We start from the raw sequence: 20,662 nt of genomic DNA on the forward strand, positions 1-20,662 counted from the left end.
GGGCTCTTCCCTGCCAATATGTAAAATTATTATTCTGACAGTCTCGTACATAATTCTATCAGCCTCGGGAACAACTGTACACAGTAGTGGCCTAACCAGTTAAGTTTATGCAACGACATGCCGAGGAAGTCGTCAAAAAACGTCGAGTGGCCTCCACCATCCTCTGCTTCGTCTAGCGCTAATGCTAACAATGCTAGCGCTAATGCTAACAATGCTAGCGCTAGCCAGCCAGTTCATGACTCCAGCGACAGCGACACGGAGCTGTTGCCGTCAATATGGGAGAAAGTTTCCGACAAGATCCTGGGACACATGAACGGCAGGTTTGATAAACTAGAGCAAACACTTCAAGTAGTGCAGAGCTCTCAAAGGGAACTATTGGAGAAGGTTGAAACAGTGGAAGAACGAGTGCTGGACCATGAGAGCCGCATAACCTGCTTGGAGAAGGCAGCCTCTGGCCTGAAGGATGAAAACAACGCGCTCAGGCTAAAGGTGGAGGACCTCGAAGGCCGGTCGCGTCGCAACAATATCAAGATTATCGGCATTCCTGAACAGGAAGAGGGCGGTAAACCAACCGAATTCATCGAGGCATTAATCCCGAAGCTTTTTGGCAAAGACAGTTTTCAATCACCGGTGGTTATCGACCGGGCGCACCGGACCCTGCGGCCGCCGCCCACAGCTGGAGCTAAGCCTCGCGCCATCATCGCCAGGGTCCACTTCTATCGGGAGAAGGAGCTCATACTTCGCCTCCGGAGGGAACGACAACTACAGTACAAAGGCAACAAGGTGCTAATTTTCCCGGATTACACGCCTGAGGTGATGCGGCAGCGGCGTGAGTACACCGAGGCCCAGCGGATGCTACGGGAGCTAAAGGTGGAGCACAGCCTACTTTTCCCAGCGAGGCTCCGGATAAAGCACAAGGTAGTGATGGCTCGGTCGCGAACGAATCAGTTCGAACGAACGAGTCTTTAACGCGAACGAACTGACCTGATTCCCCGTTTCACTTCTCTCTCGTTCGTTCGTTCATTCTCACAGACCAGTCACTGTGTTGTTCACTGTTCAGTTATCAGAGTGGTGAGGAGGACTGAGAGCCAGCCAATCGTATGCTGGGTCTAGGACACTGTCGTCGAATTTTAGCCAATGAGAACCGTTTACATAAAAAAAAAACCCATTTCATTTCGTTCGTAGCTCTCATTCTCGTTCGGTTAGTCACTCGTTCTTGGCTAGCTGGCTTTAGCTGTTAGCTGCTAACTGTCGTGTTGTCCAAAAGTACACATAATCATGTAGTTGCAGCTATGTATTTGCCATTAACAGCCTGTTATGTTGACCGTTAGCATGATCGTTTGAGAACGAGGAGCTGAGAACTGTGCATTACAATCACCGCCGTTGTACCGGAAATGCGACTGAACGAATGAACGAGCGAACTATATGAACGAGTCCGAACTGACCGACGGGAACTGAATCTCGACATCGAACGATGAAATCCACCTCTAGCACAAGGAGCGGTTCAAGGTCTTCAGAACAGCGAGTGAGGGAATGACTTTTATCAACACTGACGTAAAGAACTTATCTTAAGACTAGTGCTACACTTCTCATTCAAATAACTGTGTTCAACACACTGAGAGACTGTCATTCTGATTCTTCGGACTCAGGTCAGTTATGTTTGGCAGCGGAACTGGGCTAAGTTAGCTATCACAGCTTTAACAGCGAGTTAGGTTTGAAGGCAGGTTTCAGGCCGTGCGTGTAGCGGCCCCGAGCATGAAGGGATGTCTGTGCTTCGTTTGGGGAAGTGCTTGCGGGCGGGTAGGGGACATGTTCAGGTTCATGGGTTTGTTTGAGGGTGTTACCTCAGGTTACAATGGATGTACTTTGTGTGTCTTGTTTTATTATATTTTGTGCACGTTTGAGAGGATACCAGATTGCTTTTATTATAGGGATAATGTCAGTATCAGATAACGTAACACGTAGCAGCATAAATGATAAATTTACATTGGTCTCATGGAATGTAAAGGGATTGGGTCATGTGATTAAAAGGGGTCGCGTCTTCTCGCATCTCAAGTCATTAAAACCAGACGTAGTTTTTCTTCAGGAAACGCACATCGGTGTAAATGAGCAGCGCAGGTTGAGAGCAAATTGGATCTCACAAGTTTATCAAGCACCTTTTACCCGCAAGTCTAGGGGGGTTGCTATTCTTTTCCGAAAAAATATACCATTTAGTCTTGACTGTATGACAGCAGACCCATATGGCAGGTATTTGATGATATCTGGACACATAAACTTCCTTCCAATAACGTTGCTTAACATCTATGGTCCAAATATCGATAATCCTGATTTCTTCCGTAAAGCATTTGATTTGATACCGGACTCCACCCCGAATGTTATTATTGGAGGAGACTTTAATTGTTATCTGGACCCGGTCCTGGATAGGTTTTCTACAAAGCCACCTCCCACTATAGCTTCAGTGGGAATTCTGAATGATTTAATTAAAACAAGGAATATGGTTGAAATATGGCGCCTGCAGCATCCTACAGATAAGGAGTTTTCTTTTTATTCTCATGTCCATAAGTCTTACACTAGGATTGACTACTTTCTGATAGCTTCTGAATTACTGCCTAGTGTTACTAATTCTACGTATCGTAATATTTTAATATCTGATCACAGTCCAGTTTCTCTTAACTTCAGAAATATCCTATCTAGACCAAAATACAGCTGGCGCTTCAACCCTCTTCTTCTTGAAGACCAGTCTTTCATTGAGCATATGAATGCACGTATAAACGAATTTCTTGTTACAAATGATAATGGGGAGGTTTCGGATTCTGTTTTGTGGGAGGCCTTCAAAGTAGTTACAAGGGGCCACATTATTTCATTTGAATCCACCAAGAAAAGAGAATTTAACAATCGTCTTAAGGACATTGAAAAAATGCTTCCTGTACTGGAAGAGGCTTATAAATCTTCCCTCTCATCCGCTGATTACAATAAGATCTTGAAATTGAAATATGAATATAACACCATTCTTAATAAACGTGTTGGTAGTCTTTTATTAAAAAATAAACAGAAATATTTTGAACTTGGAGATAAACCAGAGAAGCTGCTAGCTAGCCAACTTAAAGGCGAAAGGGCTAAACAGGCCATTCATAGGATAAAATCCAAACCAGGCAGACTCCTAACCAATCCGAGAGAGATAAATGCGTGCTTCAGGGACTTCTATAAGGAACTGTATTCTAGTAAAGTAAAGGCCACTGAAGCAGATTTCTGTAACTTTTTTGCTAATTTAAATGTTCCCCAATTAGATAGTGCGGCGAGAGATGACTTGGATGCCCCATTTTCTGAAACTGACCTCTTGAATGCTATTCGAGCCTTCCCCTCTGGAAAAACATCCGGCCCAGATGGCTTTGGCTGTGAATTTTATAAATCATTTCATGACAAAATAGTTCCACTCATGCTGAGAATGGTGAAAGATTCTATGAGAAATAAGACGCTCCCCAGTTCATTATATGAGGCAAATATCTCCTTGCTTTTGAAAGGGGGAAGGGAAGCGGTGGATCCTGCAAGTTACAGACCGGTTGCTCTCTTAAATTGTGATCTGAAAATAATAACTCAAGTTTTGGCTACAAAATTAGGTAGGCATATTTCCACAATTATACACCCTAATCAGACTGGATTTATCCCAGGTGGGTTTTCTTTTAGTAATGTCCGTCTGCTTTTAAATACAATATATTCAGTACATGGGGAAAATACACAGGCTGCTATTTTATCTCTTGATGCCCAGAAGGCATTCGATCAGATCGAATGGCCTTACATGCTGAAGACTCTAAAGCAATTTGGATTTGGGGAAAGTTTTATTGAATGGGTGAAAATGATTTATCTTAAACCAGTATCCTCTATTCTCACTAATTCAGATAGGTCCCAACCCTTTGAGTTACAGCGGGGTGTAAGGCAGGGCGACCCTCTTTCTCCTCTTCTCTTTGATATTACCTTGGAACCACTTGCAATAGGTATAAGGGGTCACCCAGATATTCATGGTGTAAAGTTTGGTAATGTCCAAAGCCTTGTTAATCTGTATGCTGATGATTTATTGATCTGTTTATCAGACCCAGTGGTCTGAGTTCCCAACCTCCTGAATTATATAGAATCATTTGGTAAATTGTCTGGGTACACAATTAACTGGGACAAATGTGAGTTCATGCCATTGACTAACATGTGCCCTATTTTCGTGAAATCTTTGCCATTTAAATTGGTTACTACCCATATTAATTACCTTGGCCTTAAGATTTCCAGAAACCCCAAACTCTTACTGAAATTGAATTTTTTGGATATGGTGGATCAACTAAAAGCTAATATTAAGAACTGGAAACTGCTCCCTCTCTCAATGATTGGCCGTATAAATGCCATTAAAATGGTTGCACTTCCAAGGTTCTTGTATCTTTTTCAAAACCTCCCTATTTATTTGCCGTTACATTTTTTTAAACAACTAGATTCAGTTGTCCTGTCATTTGTTTGGGCAGATAAACCCCCTCGCATTTCTAAAGCCCATCTGCAGAAGAACGTAAAAAGCGGGGGTCTTGGTCTCCCGATTTTTAGGCATTATTACTGGGCTGCAAATGCAAGGGCTCTCATTTTCTGGCAGGGGGGTTCTCCTCATGATGACTGTTCCTCTCCGCTCTGGTTAAAAATTGAATCCATGTCTGTATCACAAACTTCGCTCCCAGCGTTGCTCTTTTCAATTGCACAGCCATCCCACAAGTTATTTGGTAACAATTTTGTTCTCAGCAATTCTTTGAAGATATTGAGTCAAATAAGAAAAGCCCTTGGATTACCAAATGTTTCATTAAATGCACCAATAGCGGGTAATCATTTGTTTAAACCAGGCTTGACGGATGGGGTGTTTCTGGACTGGAGAAAGAGAGGCCTACGTTGCATTTCTGATTTTTACATAGATAACAATTTTGCTTCTTTCCCTCTGCTCCAGGCTAGATATCACCTCCCTCAGTCACATTTTTATCGATATTTACAGGTCAGACATTTTGTAAGAGAACATGTTTCGGATTTCCCATTAAGACCACATAATTATAATTTTTATGATACATTTCTCTTACAACCAAACTCCAGGCATTTGATTTCCCGCTTTGTTACTGCTTTTGAGATGCCAGTGAGTACCAGTCATCTCAGGGATATATGGTCAAAAGAACTGGGAGTTCCACTGTCAGAGGAACTATGGGAGGAGGGCCTGTCCAGTATACAGAAGTGTTCTATAAACTCAAGATATCGCCTAATTCAATTTAAAGTCGTACATAGACTGCATTACTCCAAAACTAAACTTAATAGAATATTTGAATCAGTGTCTCCCATGTGTGATAAAATATTCAAAAAAAAAGTATGTTTTTGTGTCTTGTGGTGCTTCTCCTCTGCTCTGCTGCCCTTTAGCTCCCTCTTGTGGTGAATCTCGTGTCCTGCGCTCTCAGTCTGGCAGCTCTGACTCTTCATCCAGCCCTGAACTGATCTTATAACAAAGCTGCTTTTATATTCAACATGACTAAGAAGTAGCTCATATTACAGTAGTTACTGTTTAATGTAGGCTGGTGCAAACTGACACGTTTTACAAGGAAATAAACATCCTAATGTTTTGCATTTTAAAGCCGAATTTACAAGAAGGCACCAGTGATTAAGGATTTGTCAAAATTATATTCAAGGATATTCATTGAAATGTGCCGTATTTAATAATGAATGGTGTCCACATCAGCTGTGAAAACATTCTGACCAACACATTCTACTCTTGATTGGAACTTCAATACCCAGAAAGCCTCTGTGGTGACGTCACTAACAGTTCGAACATGTCAACCCCCAGACTCCCTTATGAAATCTCACCATTTAGTGAGTTTTTCAGTTAGGAGACACTTTATAACCTCCAGAAACGCTGTTTGTGACTGATTCTTCATTATTTGGGCCTTCTTGTAAATTCGGCATGTGTTAGCTCGTTGTGGGTCGTGCTGCAGCTCTCAGTCTAACAGGAAGACTCCCAGTCAGTCACACGCCTCTCTGGCTGTTTCCTCCTCACAGTTTACTTTCACTTTCTCTGACAGTTGTGTTGCAGATAGTTTTCTCCGTCTGAACCTCCAGCTGAAGGTAATGTAATGAATCTGACATGTTCGACTCGCTAACACAAGCTCTACTTTTCATTGTTACACCGGAAACAGCACAAAAAGTGAAGCTCGTTGTTTATTTCTCGACGAACTCGTTTAAGTTTAAACTCGGGACGACGGAGGAGAAACAACTGCCGATAAGAACATCCACCATTTTGTGCCGATATCTGCTTACTTACTGAAACACAGCCAACACAGACTGACGACAGTTTAACTACCTTGGTTAAACATCTTTGAGTATTTAGAGTTTCACTGTAGAAGCTTAACTTCTTCTCATTATTCATATTATTACTCCGCGGTGTGTTACGTCATGTGACCTCAGACCTCAGTTACGTCACACAGGTGAAGCACACTCGCAACCATAAAGTAAACAAGTGTTATGTTCGTGACATAGGTCTATATTATATATTATATATATTATATTATATTGTTGAGCTTGTAACACATTTAGTCACACATGAGGTTAAACTCAGATCGCTGCTCTTTGTATCAGAGTAAGATGACGAAAGGAATCTGTAAAAGATTCACTACATAAAAAACATGTTGGACAACTCTTTTCTTACAAGCATTAATATTTTATTGATCACATATATATGAATATATGTAATATATTTTCACATAAACAAGAAATAATTTTTAGGCTCGATGTCGAGACATTTTTCTCCCTGAACTCAAAACAAATGCAGTTAATTTATCACATGCAGGTAAAATCATGTTAGATGTAATAACAGAAGCACACTAGCAAAGTATTGGTTGTCTATTAATAACAACGATGATAATAATGATAATAACAATAATAATAATAATAATAATCATAATAATAATCATAATAATACATCAGTGTCTTTATTTTTCTTGATGTTTTTCTGACATTAAATACATTCAAGTGAAATATTTATGAACAAACTCAGACAACAGTAAATATGTTAATAAATAGAAACTATTAGAGTTTTAAATGATTATTATCAACAGAGGTGGATTGAAACTTAGTACATTTACTCAAATACTGTATTTAGGCTCTAATATTTCTTTTTATGCAACTTTATACTTCTACTCCACGACATTTTAAAGGCAAATATTTTTCTGACAGACTTAATTAATGGTTAGTTTTCAGTTTCTCCCTGCTGTCCTGCCAAGTGAAGACTCTGTGTCGTTTGGTCTTTACAGGTAAGATATGAATTAACTTTACAATAACATTCAGCTAACCAGCTAACATTCAGCTAACCAGCTAACATTCAGCTAACCAGCTAACATTGTGAGCAGAGTGAAGAACAACAGTGTTGACGTCCTGTCAAAGACGTCTCTGTGTGTCCGTCCTGTCTCCTAACAGCACTCTGTAGCTCAGAGGTGACAGTCTGACAGCCTGTAGCTTCAGCTGGAGATGGAAAAGCAGCCAGTTCACTACTGAGTCTAATAAGTCAACAACATAAACTCACTAAATGTTAAGAGAGGAAATATTTGGACTCCTATTTTCATTCTAAACAGAAAAATCCAACCGTCTGAACTGAAGTTTCTGTATCTGACTGAACTGAGATCAGTTTAATCTGCTCGTTAACTCGTCTTCAAACACACTTCATTCAAACTGGACCTGAACTGAATCACAGTCACAAACACTAACATGTAACTTTACTGTGTGTTTTATGAGGTTCTAGTTAAAAACTCACAAAGTATCTGCAGCACAGCTGAAGGATTTTATAACACAAGTTGTTACCTGAATGTTTCTTCATGACAACTTGTGAGTTGTGTGTGAGTTGTTGTGTAGTGACCTCATAGAAACTAACAGTCAGTTAAAGTGATGTTGGTCTGTAAAAGTCACTAAAGCTGCTTTGTTGAACCAAAGTAACAACAACTGAACATGTATTTGACCTTTACACTCTCATTAAACACACAAGTCATCAGATTTCACTCATATGATTCATATGATGTGATTAATGTGTAACTCTAACAGCATCTTCAGGCGGCGCTGGTCCAAAGTCTCATTCACTGTGATGGTTGTGGTGCAGACAGTCGTGTCCGTGTGAACCTCCAGCTGAAGGTAATGTTACACATTTAAAATGTTTGATCATCTACAATAATACATCATGATGTATTAATGATTTTGTGCCTTGATCATCTGAATGTGTAAATAATCCAAAGATACGTGTCAAGTAAAGTTATTAAGAAGCACAAAGTAGAAGTACATGACTGAAGTACCTCAGAATTGCAGTTCTGTAAAGTACTCGAGTAAATGTACTTTCCTCCACTGTTACTGGTGTTTCTATGATTCCAGTCGTGTCTCGCTGGTTAAACTGGTGTTCAGAGCAGACGACTCACTTCCAGTCTGATGCTCCATGACACCATCTAGTGGACTGACAGCAGAAGTGCAGCAGTCATGTGACACTGACATGAAGCAGCCAATCAGAGGAGGAGCAGCTGATGTTCTGACAGGAGACATGATGGAAAGGCTGATTTCAGTTGATGTGCAGATGAATGATTTGTGTTTCCTCTCCAGATGAAAGTGTGTGTGAGATGAGCAGCATGAATCAGTGTGAGGACAGAGAGGAGGGAGGCCCTCCCTCTAAAACCACTGGACCTGAACCTGGACCTGGACCTGGACCTGGACCTGGACCTGGACCTGGACCTGAGCCCAGCTGTGTGTCCTTCAAGAGTGACCGGTCAAGCGATCGTTACATTGATTTCAAAGGACAACCAGCTCCTGCTGTAAAGAGGTGAGCTGTTAATAACATTAATATGTGACTGATTCATGTTTTAACTGTGGAGAAAGATGTTTTTTGAAACTTGATGTTTATTTTCAGCTTCATTCTTCTTTAGTAAATGTATCTTCTCACTTTAGAAAGCTGCCCAATAGAACCAGTCTTCAACTCTTCATTTCACTTTATTGAATTAGTTTGGTCCAATATTCTCTGAAGGTTTATTCCTGATGTTTTCCACTATTTTATGGACAGAAGCTTCTGTGTCTGAAGACAAGAAAGTGAATTAGCATCTCTGGTGGTCTTCTTCTCTGTCCAACAGGAGACCAGCCTCTACTGGACCTGGACCTGGACCTGAGCCCAGCTGTGTTTCCCTCAAGAGTGACTGGTCAAAGGATGCAAACATTTATTTCAAACAAGAGCATTCTTCAGACAGACAGTAAGTTGTTGTCATGTTGCTCTCTGTTGATGTTTGTCCTCATTAAATCCAGTCTGACCAGTTGTCCTGATGGTCTTCATGTTCTCAGAGTGATGATGGAGGTCAGCGCAGGATTAGTATTAAAGGACAGGTTCACATTTCTTCATGTCCGTCCCTCAACAACTCTGACAGGACAGTGTTCCTCCTGTGGACAAACAGCAGTGACTCACCTCCTGCTGAAATCTGAGCCTGCTGCTGAGGAGAGGAAGGACTGTGTGTTATATCTGACGTTACAAGGGCCCGACCCATCAGGACTTCATGGTGCCAGTACCAAAACCCATATTAAGGAGTAAAAAACTCTGATAACTGATATATCGGCAGATTAGATATAAAATATATAAAAACAAATGACTTATTTTCTGATCTCTTAAATATAGTTTAAACACTTGAGACAAAGATATGAACTGAAGACAGAACATTTTACTGTTTTACAATATTTATTAAATATGCAAAAATAATAAAGTTATACAAACGGGTCTAAAGTTACATGGAGCATTTTTAAACTCAGACTTTAAGTATTTTTTCTTACTACACGTCATGTCTACATGAATATAGCTTATATTTACAAATGATGAATTCATTAGTTTCTTTATATTTAGGCCGTTGCGTCATTAATCACCTAAAAGCAACACACAAAATATTCAATAAATGACTTTCGGGTCACAAATCAGACAAATTATATATCAAAATCAAGTTTGTATGAAAAACAAACCAGTAATTTAGTTTTTTGGTATCAGATTCAAAGTTTTACAGACACAATGTGACTGTTTCTTCATGATTCCTCCACAGAGTCGACCAGGAGAGCTCAGAGGTTCCCAGAGGTCCGTCTGTCCAGCAGCATCAGACACACCTGGACTCCATATTTATGGTCTGTACATGAACAACAACTACTTTTACATCCAGTCTGTTCACAATAATCTCCATGCTGCACTTTACAGACCAGTGGTGAATCTGTCCAACATGGATCTGATGTTAAATGTTGTCATTCACATAATATTCTGTTTCAGCTGCTGGAGGAGAACATTGTCACTTTTGTGAAGAACGAGCTGAAGAAGATCCAGAAGGTTCTGAGTTCAGATTACCCAGAATGCTCAGAGAGTCAGAGGGAGGATGAGGAGGTGTTGGACGGTGAGGATGAAGAGCAGAGGAGGAGCAGCAGAGATGCATTTCTGAAGATCACACTTCACTTCCTGAGGAGAATGAAGCAGGAGGAGCTGGCTGACTGTCTGCAGAGCAGTAAGAGGATTTCTCTAAAGATTTAACATGATGGATCAATGAGACAATTTGTCTCAACAGATGGTGGAAAAACATGGAAAACATGTTTATATGTGATACTTTAGGGGAAGGAAATTGTCATATTTTCTTTATAAATGTCTTGATCTTTTTTGTTGTGTGTTCATTTAGAACATCTTGCTGCACTTTGTCGGCGCAAACTTAAATCTGACCTTCAGAAGAAGTTCCAGTGTGTGTTTGAGGGGATCGCTAAAGCAGGAAACCCAACCCTTCTGAATCAGATCTACACAGAGCTCTACATCACAGAGGGAGGGACTGCAGAGGTCAATGATGAACATGAGGTCAGACAGATTGAAACAGCATCCAGGAAACCACACAGACCAGAAACAACAGTCAGACAAGAAGACATCTTTAAAGCCTCACCTGGAAGAGATGAACCAATCAGAACAGTGATGACAAAGGGAGTGGCTGGCATCGGGAAAACAGTCTTAACACAGAAGTTCACTCTGGACTGGGCTGAAGACAAAGCCAACCAGGACATACAGTTCACATTTCCATTCACATTCAGAGAGCTGAATGTGCTGAAAGAGAAAAAGTTCAGCTTGGTGGAACTTGTTCATCACTTCTTCATTGAAACCAAAGAAATCTGCAGCTTTGAAGAGTTCCAGGTTGTGTTCATCTTTGATGGTCTGGATGAGTGTCGACTTCCTCTGGACTTCCACAGCACTGAGATCCTGACTGATGTTAGAGAGTCCACCTCAGTGGATGTGCTGCTGACAAACCTCATCAGGGGGAAACTGCTTCCCTCTGCTCGCCTCTGGATAACCACACGACCTGCAGCAGCCAATCAGATCCCTCCTGGGTGTGTTGACATGGTGACAGAGGTCAGAGGGTTCACTGACCCACAGAAGGAGGACTACTTCAAGAAGAGATTCAGAGACAAGAAGCAGGCCAGAAGAATCATCTCCCACATCAAGACATCACGAAGCCTCCACATCATGTGCCACATCCCAGTCTTCTGCTGGATCACTGCTACAGTTCTGGAGGATGTGTTGAAGACCAGAGAGGGAGGAGAGCTGCCCAAGACCCTGACTGAGATGTACATCCACTTCCTGGTGGTTCAGGCCAAAGTGAAGAAGGTCAAGTATGATGGAGGAGCTGAGACAGATCCACACTGGACTCCAGAGAGCAGGAAGATGATTGAGTCTCTGGGAAAACTGGCTTTTGATCAGCTGCAGAAAGGAAACCTGATCTTCTATGAATCAGACCTGACAGAGTGTGGCATCGATATCAGAGCAGCCTCAGTGTACTCAGGAGTGTTCACACAGATCTTTAAAGAGGAGAGTGGACTGTACCAGGACAAGGTGTTCTGCTTCGTCCATCTGAGTGTTCAGGAGTTTCTGGCTGCTCTTCATGTCCATCTGACATTCATCAACTCTGGAGTCAATCTGCTGTCAGATGAAGAGCAGTCAACATCCTGGTGGTCTGACGTCTTTGGAGGGAAATCAACACGTTTCTACCAGAGTGCTGTGGACGAGGCCTTACAGAGTCCAAATGGACATCTGGACTTGTTCCTCCGCTTCCTCCTCGGTCTTTCACTGCAGACCAATCAGAATCTCCTCCGAGGTCTGCAGACACAGACAGGTAGAAGCTCAAAAACCAATCAGGAAACAGTCGAGTACATGAAGAAGAAGATCAGTGAGAATCTGTCTCCAGAGAGAAACATCAATCTGTTCCACTGTCTGAATGAACTGAACGATCGTTCTCTAGTGGAGGAGATCCAACAGTACCTGAGTTCAGAAAGTCTCTCCACAGATAAACTGTCTCCTGCTCAGTGGTCAGCTCTGGTCTTCATCTTACTGTCATCAGAAGAAGATCTGGACGTGTTTGACCTGAAGAAATACTCTGCTTCAGAGGAGGCTCTTCTGAGGCTGCTGCCAGTGGTCAAAGCCTCCAACAAAGCTCTGTAAGTGTGGAGAAGTTTCTTCAGAATGCAGTAAATGTGCTGTTATTGACCCAAATACAAATAATTTTCTTGTTCTGCTTATTATTCTTTATCCAGGCTAGGTGTCTGTAACCTCTCAGAGAGAAGCTGTGAAGCTCTGTCCTCAGTTCTCAGCTCCCAGTCCTCTAGTCTGAGAGAGCTGGACCTGAGTAACAACAACCTGCAGGATTCTGGAGTGAAGCATCTGTCTGTTGGACTGGAGAGTCCACAGTGTAAACTTAAAACTCTAAGGTCAGGTAGTTCATAGTTTGTCTCAAACTACTTTTGTTATTTCTTTAACATTTGAATTCAGTTCTCTCTCTCTGCCTCGTGTTAGAACTATGTTTTGAAACCATACTACTCATTTTTGTTAAATGTCTGTTTATTCCAGATTTCCTTTTGTTGATTACTAATTTCTCTGACATATTAGAGTAAAACAGAAAGCAAGTTCACATGTTCTACAATGATATTATCAATACTGTAAATGTCTTTTTTACTGTTCACGCTCCAGACTTGGTGACTGTAACCTCTCAGAGAGAAGCTGTGAAGCTCTGTCCTCAGTTCTCAGCTCCCCGTCCTCTAGTCTGAGAGAACTGGACCTGAGTAACAACAACCTGCAGGATTCAGGAGTGAAGCTACTTTCTGCTGAACTGAAGAGTCCACACTGTGTCCTTAAAACTCTCAGGTCAGGATTCATTATTTTATGTCATTAGTTCATTTAACTTTACAATTGGAGCAGGTCTTGATCATACTCCTAATATAATTCAATTTATTTAAGAGACCCAACATTTTCCTTATGAGCAAGCAGTTGTTACAGTGGAATGAAAAAACTGACTTTTAACAGGCATAAATCTCAAGCACAACCAGACTAAATAGTGAGACGCCATCTGTCTCAACTGGTTGGGTTGAGACAGACACAGAAGCCCCATTCACACTGTCTCTTCATTCCACCTTACTGTAGATGTGAAAGTTACAAAGGTGGAATGGGGGAACAGTTTCATTCCACCTCTGATCCTCCTAAAACTATAATATATATATTAAGATATATGCTTTCCTCAGGATGAACTGTAATTTATTTTCTTGCCATCATCAGTTCATCATTTTAATCTGTACAATATGTTGGTTCATGGCCAAATATTTGCAAAACTAATGGCATTTCCATCGACTTCAGTTATACTCAACGTTTAGTGCTGATTATTGAAAACTAAGATAATGAATATGATAAATATTAAACCCTTAAACGCAGATGTGCACTGAATTATCAGGACCGTCAGCTGATCTGTGATGTGTGTTGTTTTGTGTGTCTGCAGGCTGTCAGGCTGTCTGATCACAGAGGAAGGCTGTACTTCTCTGGCCTCAGCTCTGGACTCCAACCCCTCCCATCTGAGAGAGCTGGACCTGAGCTACAATCATCCAGGAGACTCAGGAGTGAAGCAGCTTTCCGCTCGACTGGAGGATCCAGGCTGGAGACTGGACACTCTCAGGTATGTAGAGTCCTGCTGCAGCCACAGACAGTCAGTAGCCACATTCACAGTGCACACTGCCAATTCTCCGCATCTGTGTGAATTTTTCGGAGGCGGCGAGGGGTGAAATTTCGCTCCAATGCTGATCCGCCTCTGGAAGTAGTATCAGGGGCGCATTATTGACGGACTGAACCAGTGTGAATGAATAAGCCAGCTGTGCATATCAAGGGACTGTCGGTCTGACAGTCTGATAACAACACAGGTCCTTCACTCAACTAAGTAAAGAGAAATGTCCCACAAACCAAAGTTACACGACCAAACAAAAGCTGAGCAAGAAAATACAGCAGATCCACGTGACTTCAGTGAAACAGCCTCTGTCCCCGTTAGTGAGTCAGTGTGGAGTTTACTGATGGAAATTATTTACTTAAGCAAGTGAGGTCCTGACCCACCAAACATCCTTGAGAGTGACAAAGTTACGTTTTTAGCTCTAAATCACTACACATTATAACAGCATCCATGTAAGGGATAATGCCCAACGAGGCGTCCATAAAACAGGAGTTAATGGATGACGCAGAGGCCCATTAACTCCTGTTTATGGACAACTCAAAGAGCATTATCCCACTTATACCATGGTCACTTGCCAAAGAAAAGAAATTCGGACCATTAATTTACATTTTCATGCGTTTTACAATCAAAATATAAAGCTTTTCACAAGCCATAACTTAGTTTCCCTGGTAACGCCTGAGGGTTTGACTAATACCTGGAACAGTCATTACTCTCCCGTAAGGTTCTTATGCAACGGAGACGTTGTTCACTCCTCCAGTAAATAGGACGGATCATAGATACGACTTGGCAACAGGAGATATTCTAGTCCGCTCAGCGATGAGCCAGAAAGCTAATGCTATGCTAGCAAGATTCAAAGTCAATAACATTGCATACGGTTGACAAACAGTAAATATAATTTGACAGTATGCTAGCTAACACGATTAGCTAGCTAACCAGTCATGTCATTGTCCCCAAATCAATAGCAAGATTTTCAAGAACAAATGACCGGCCGTGTGTAACGTTACTGTGGCCGCAGCCTGAAGCAGAGAGCTGAACAGTGAACGGGATATGAGATTATTCGTGTATCAGTAAGTTTAAAGGGGAAGTGTACTTTCTGCAGCTTGTGTGTTACAGTCGCCACCCTGTGGTGTTCAGAGGATACTGATGGACTGATACACTGCACTCAGTGCTGGAAATAAAATATTCAGATTTGGTACGCCAGCTAGCGCATTAATTTACAGTGGTGAACAGTCAAATTGACTGGAACTACTTAGTAGGTGTCCATATATCAGGGGTTAATGGACACCCTGCAGCCAATCAGAATCGAGTATTCCCCCAGACCATGGTATAAATGATTATAAAGTATTTGTGGGTTTAGATTGACAATGAAAATGGGGAAACACCTTAAAAACACACAGGCGTCATCATCATGATGTGTAGGTCACGCCTCTATAGGAGCCGCAGCGTCAGCTTTCTGTGTGAATTACACGTCAGTTTGTAATCAAGGCGGAGCTGCTTCACTCTGTGTGAGCGACCAACGGCAGAGAATTGATGAACCGCTGCTGCGTTTGGGTAGTTATCATTATAACAGCCTGCAGGGGCAGGAAAGTTTCAGTGTTTTGCACCACCAGCTAAATCAAATGACAGAAGAAGACATTCTGTGATCAATCATCTGCTCCATTGATTAACATGATATGTGAGCTGTGCAGAGCTGCAGCTCTCTACAGTAGTTGGTGGACTTCTGGTTTAATGCTGTTGTAATTTACTTCAGCCTGGCTCGTAGCTGCTGACTCAGTTTCACTCTCAGCTGTTCTGGAGTCTGTTAAAGTGCAGCTGGTGGAAATCCAATGTTTCCTGATTTTGCTGCTTCAAAGTAAAATCTGTTAAATAACTACATAATGCAGGACCTTCATTTTGAAAGATTTATAGGAAGTGTTGAATGCAGGAAGATCGCGTGACAACGTTGCATGAATGGACTTTTAATTTATCTTCTGTGGCAGCAAACAACACCTGGTTTCAGTCACTAACTGAGTCTATCCACACACTTTATGTCCGACTACAGTAATAACAGCAGCACTTTACTGTGACTGCAGCAACGTGCTCGTAGCTCTGTCACATACCGGAGAGACTCACTCCCTACCAACACAACACAGAGTAGTGTTTGTTGTCACAAGTTATAGAGCTGCAACTAACAACTATTTTCATAACCCATTAATCACATAAAATCACAAAAGCAGATGTTTTTTTTTACATGTCCAGCATTTTATTAAAAGAATAAAACATTGCTCTTACATTTTCCTCTTTAATCTTGTTCAGTTCACTTTCAAACAACTTACAAATTATAAAAGCAACATAAATGTATTAGAGGTGATGAAATGTCTCCATCATGAGATGCATCACGATGCAGAGACAGAGCATCATCAAGAGTCTGCAGCTCATGTTGATTGTTGATTGTTGGGCCCCAGTGTTGTATCTTAAAGCTGCCATGTGAAAACTAGATTATTGCAGACAAACGTGAAAGACGCTGCAGATGGATACAGGTTTGATTGAAAAGATGCAGCTTTTATTTTGTAGACTGCTGTAGTCTGATTATTGGAAGGACTTTCAGAATAAAAGATCATTAAGGTTTAGAGCCCGACAGATAAAGGATTTTTAAGGCCGATACCGATACAAATATTTGCTGATTTAAAAATCCGTGTTCCAATATATCGGCTAACATATATATATTTATATTTTTAAAAAATCCAGAAACACGTCACAAAACATAAACACATTTCTGTAACATTAGTTATTTGTAGTTGCTTATGAGTCCTCAATGAAATAATATGATAATGCAGTTTAAAAATAAACTTGTTTGTTTTATTGTCACAACAGAACAGAGGACCATCAAAATATATTATAGGGTTTGTGACGTTGTAGAGCAGGGTGCACACACTGTTTTAGCCTGTGAGCTACTTTCAAAATGACCAGGTCGAAATGATCTACCTACATAAAAAATACTAAACATCTCTTTATTTATACATACACTGAGTATACTTTATATAACACCATGCATAACTGATATTGAGAGAGTAATGTAACCCTTGGTGCTGCACATAAACATTGACAGCAGTAATGCACATAGGTGACAAACAGCCGTCAATACTGCACAGTTTACACACCAGGAGCTGCTGCTGGTTTTCTCCTGAAAGTCTTTGAATGATTGAAAAATGTCCTCTCCCCACATGTGTTCTTTCATGAGCAGTAATGTTAACAGCTCCTCTTTTACAGTCATATCTGTAAACATCATCCCAATAAAAATGCACATCTGGGCTGTATCACTGGTGTCTGTAGACACAGGCGGTGAATAACCCGAGGTTTGTTACCCATTACCATTTACAATAACTTCAGCAAAATATATTAATCCATTAAAGATTTTTTTTACTGTCTTACTGAGTAAAGCTTTAAGCTTCTTGGGGTCCAGAGGCTGCGTCTCTCTGCAGATGGACCGACCTTGTTGACCCCTCCCGTCAGGTTGGACTTCAGTAGGACATCAGTGCTGAACAGGCCCAGCAGAAGGGTGCGGGCCTTTCCTTTCACTGTGGGTTGTGATTTTGCAGTCTCCCAAAAATGTCAGACACTCCGGTGGAGTCTCATTCCCTAGTTGCACCTAATTAATTGTAGGAAGGAAAGAAACAGGAATAAAAACAAAGAAAATCACCAGTGACAGAATGTTTTATGTTTTTAATTGATCATTACAAAAATGTACTTACTGATGTTGGTTTGGGAGATGTGGGTTAAGGAGGTGGTGATTGTAGAGCAACACTGGCCTCATATTCACTTTCACCTTCATAGCCTGAGCTCTCTGTGATCTTATCTGAAATGAGGGTCTTCACAGCTGCAAAGAGTGATGGAATTTCTGGGAAATATGGCCCACTGAATTTACCACAACAGGACTCCAAACAAGTTGTAAACACATAATATGTCAACAAAAATAAGCAAAATACACCTGCGCTCATTTTTGGTGTCTCAAAGTGTAACAAAATGTGTGAGTGGTTCTGAAGTAGCTAGCTAGCTAACGGCCGTTAGTCACTTGAGTTCTGCTTCATTAGCTAACGCTAATGTTAGCTAGCTAGCTACAAGTTCAAATGAAGGACTCATGTGACTGATGTTAGCTAGCCAGCTAACATTAGCGGCCGTTAGCGCGCTAGCTAACGGTCGCTATCGATAGCTAGCGCGCTAACGGCCACTAACGTAGCTAACGTTAGCGAACGTTAGCTAGCTGGTTAAAGGCCGCCAACGTTAGCTAACTGCCGTTAGTCACACGAGTCCTGCTTCATTTGAACTTTTAGCTAGCTAGCTAACGTTAGCTAACATGTCTGGAGACATGTGAACCACAGACAGACAGAAAGAAAGACAGATTCCTGGCTTCATAGTCAGATGTTCCTCTGGTCACATCTGGACACATCATGTTCACCACAGCAGATTTCAGACTGAGAGACATTTTCTGTCATTGTTTCTGCTTTTAATGGCGTCAAACATGACATGAAGTTCTCCTCACAGTAACTATTACTGCTGTAATATACATCAGATATCAGTCCAGCACCAAACTATAGTAACATGAACATGTCAACACATGAAACCATGAAACTGTTTCTATCACAAACAGGTTCAGTGACACTTGTGAGGTTCTGGAGGGAAACAGTCTGGGAGTCTCTGTCACTTGGTTTTGTGGCAGAGGTCGGGAACCAACGTCCAATGTTTTCTGATTGATTTATTACGTATAAATTGTATTTGTTTCTTTGCACAGTAACAAAGCAGCAGAAACACAGCAAGAACAAAAAGCAGACTGTGCAGCTGAGATTCAGAAAAGCCCTCCAAGCTTCAAACAGGAATCGGACCTCAAAAGTTCTGACGTCCAAATCCAAAAGTCCTATAATATAGAAACCTGGTCACAAGTTGACATTGGATCAAACAGCAAGCGTAAGGTCGCCCACAGGAAACAGCAACAACATCCAATAAAATAAAGATGAAGTGATAAATCCAACAGGAGGTTTGTGTGTGTTCTCAGATGTTGTGGTCCTCTTTCACACACACCAACATCCTGTGGCTCACTCTCAGTGTGTGAGGAGAGTGGCAGAGGTGAAGAGGTTCAGGGAGAACAGGGAGAAGCAGCCTGATGGACAGATTGTGTTTCTGTGTATGAGAGTCATGTCATGTCCATGTTTGCATGCTGAAAGAGGATGTGCTGCTCTGACCCCCCTCCTCCTTTCAGGGTGGAGCCTGCTGGAGTCCGATGGTTGACACCAGGTCCGTGGAGATGTGAGTGTCTTTTTACTGTCATTCATGAAAACACTGTGACATCACTCATTCACATCTGTGATGTCATCATCACACTGATGACACATTAATAACTGCAGCTGTGTTGTGTCTTTTTCTCTCCATCAGATTCCTGTGAGCTCACAGTCGACACAAACACAGTCAGCAGAAACATCAAACTGTCTGACAACAACAGGAAGATGACACGTGTGGAGGAGGATCAGTCATATCCTGATCATCCAGAGAGATTTGAGTCCTACTGTCATCAGCTGCTGTGTAGAACTGGTCTGACTGGTCGCTGTTACTGGGAGGTCGAGTGGAGAGGAGATGTTTCTATATCAGTGAGTTACAGAAGAATCAGAAGGGAAGGAGGCATTGAAGACTGTTGGTTTGGACTGAATGATCAGTCCTGGAGTCTGTGGTGCTCTGATGATGGTCGTTACTCTGTCTGGCACAATAACAGACAAACAGTCCTCTCCTCCTCCTCCTCCTCCTCCTCCTCCTCCTCCTCCTCCTCCTCCTCCTCCTCTGGTAGAGTAGCAGTGTATGTGGACTGTCCTGCTGGCACTCTGTCCTTCTACAGAGTCTCCTCTGACTCACTGATCCACCTCCACACCTTCAACACCACATTCACTGAACCTCTTTATCCTGGATTTGGGCTCATCTGGTCCAGTTCTGGTTCCTCAGTGCGTCTGTGTGGTGTTTAGTGTGCAGAGTCTCCTCCTGTCACAGAAACATTGTCAGTGCTGAACAGTTGAGTCTGTACAGGATCACAGTCACATCAATCTTTCAGCTTCTTGTAATAAATTCATCGGTCGACTTTGTACAAAATGATTCAAACTGATTGAAAAGATTCTTCATTTACATTTTAAACTTCTTCCATTGAATTGTGTAAATTGCGTTGACTTGTACTTTCTGTCATGTGTTGTTTTGAATTCTGCCTCTTGTTTCAATAAAATCCACAACTATTAGTGAAATGTAAGAAACAGAAAATATTGACTCGTCTGCAGCTTTAATTGTAAAGAATCATTGTGAACAAAGTTGTAAATGGACAGTAAAATCTGATCAAATGTACTCGACACTCCACCTGAAACACTCTGACTTGTTTTGTGTGTTTCTAATGATGAAACTAAAAGTTTGATGGTGTTGGTTAACACATGTAATTATGTCCGTAGTGACGTGATAAACTGCACAACATCTGTTCATTTCTGTGTGATTATTATATGAGAAGAAAACACATTTTAATGACAATCATTGTGTTTCTCTCAGTGTTTTGTGGCTGTTGAAGTCCGGCTGTATTTTCAGGACGTTTGTTGGATTCGAATCTCGTCCGT

The 20,662-nt window shown here is 41.5% G+C and overlaps 1 protein-coding gene and 1 long non-coding RNA gene across 2 annotated transcripts; one reads left to right on the forward strand and one right to left on the reverse strand.

Moving 5' to 3' along the window:
• Nucleotides 1–117: 117 nt before the first annotated feature.
• On the forward strand, nt 118–20,008 carry LOC115577763 (NLR family CARD domain-containing protein 3-like; the record flags this gene model as incomplete). Its single annotated transcript, XM_030410653.1, has 8 exons — nt 118–918; nt 10,108–10,173; nt 10,313–10,541; nt 10,710–12,504; nt 12,601–12,774; nt 13,034–13,207; nt 19,285–19,331; nt 19,458–20,008. Coding segments are annotated over exons 1-8 (3,837 nt in total), but the record flags the coding sequence as incomplete, so codon positions are not given.
• Nucleotides 17,454–17,879, reverse strand: LOC115577770 (uncharacterized). Its single transcript, XR_003983277.1, has 2 exons — nt 17,783–17,879; nt 17,454–17,679 (listed from the first exon to the last, which is right to left on the reverse strand). It is a non-coding gene; the product is annotated as an uncharacterized LOC115577770 (long non-coding RNA).
• Nucleotides 20,009–20,662: the final 654 nt, after the last annotated feature.

This window comes from Sparus aurata, unplaced genomic scaffold (assembly GCF_900880675.1).
Source record: "Sparus aurata unplaced genomic scaffold, fSpaAur1.1, whole genome shotgun sequence".
Taxonomy (NCBI): Eukaryota; Metazoa; Chordata; class Actinopteri; order Spariformes; family Sparidae; genus Sparus; species Sparus aurata.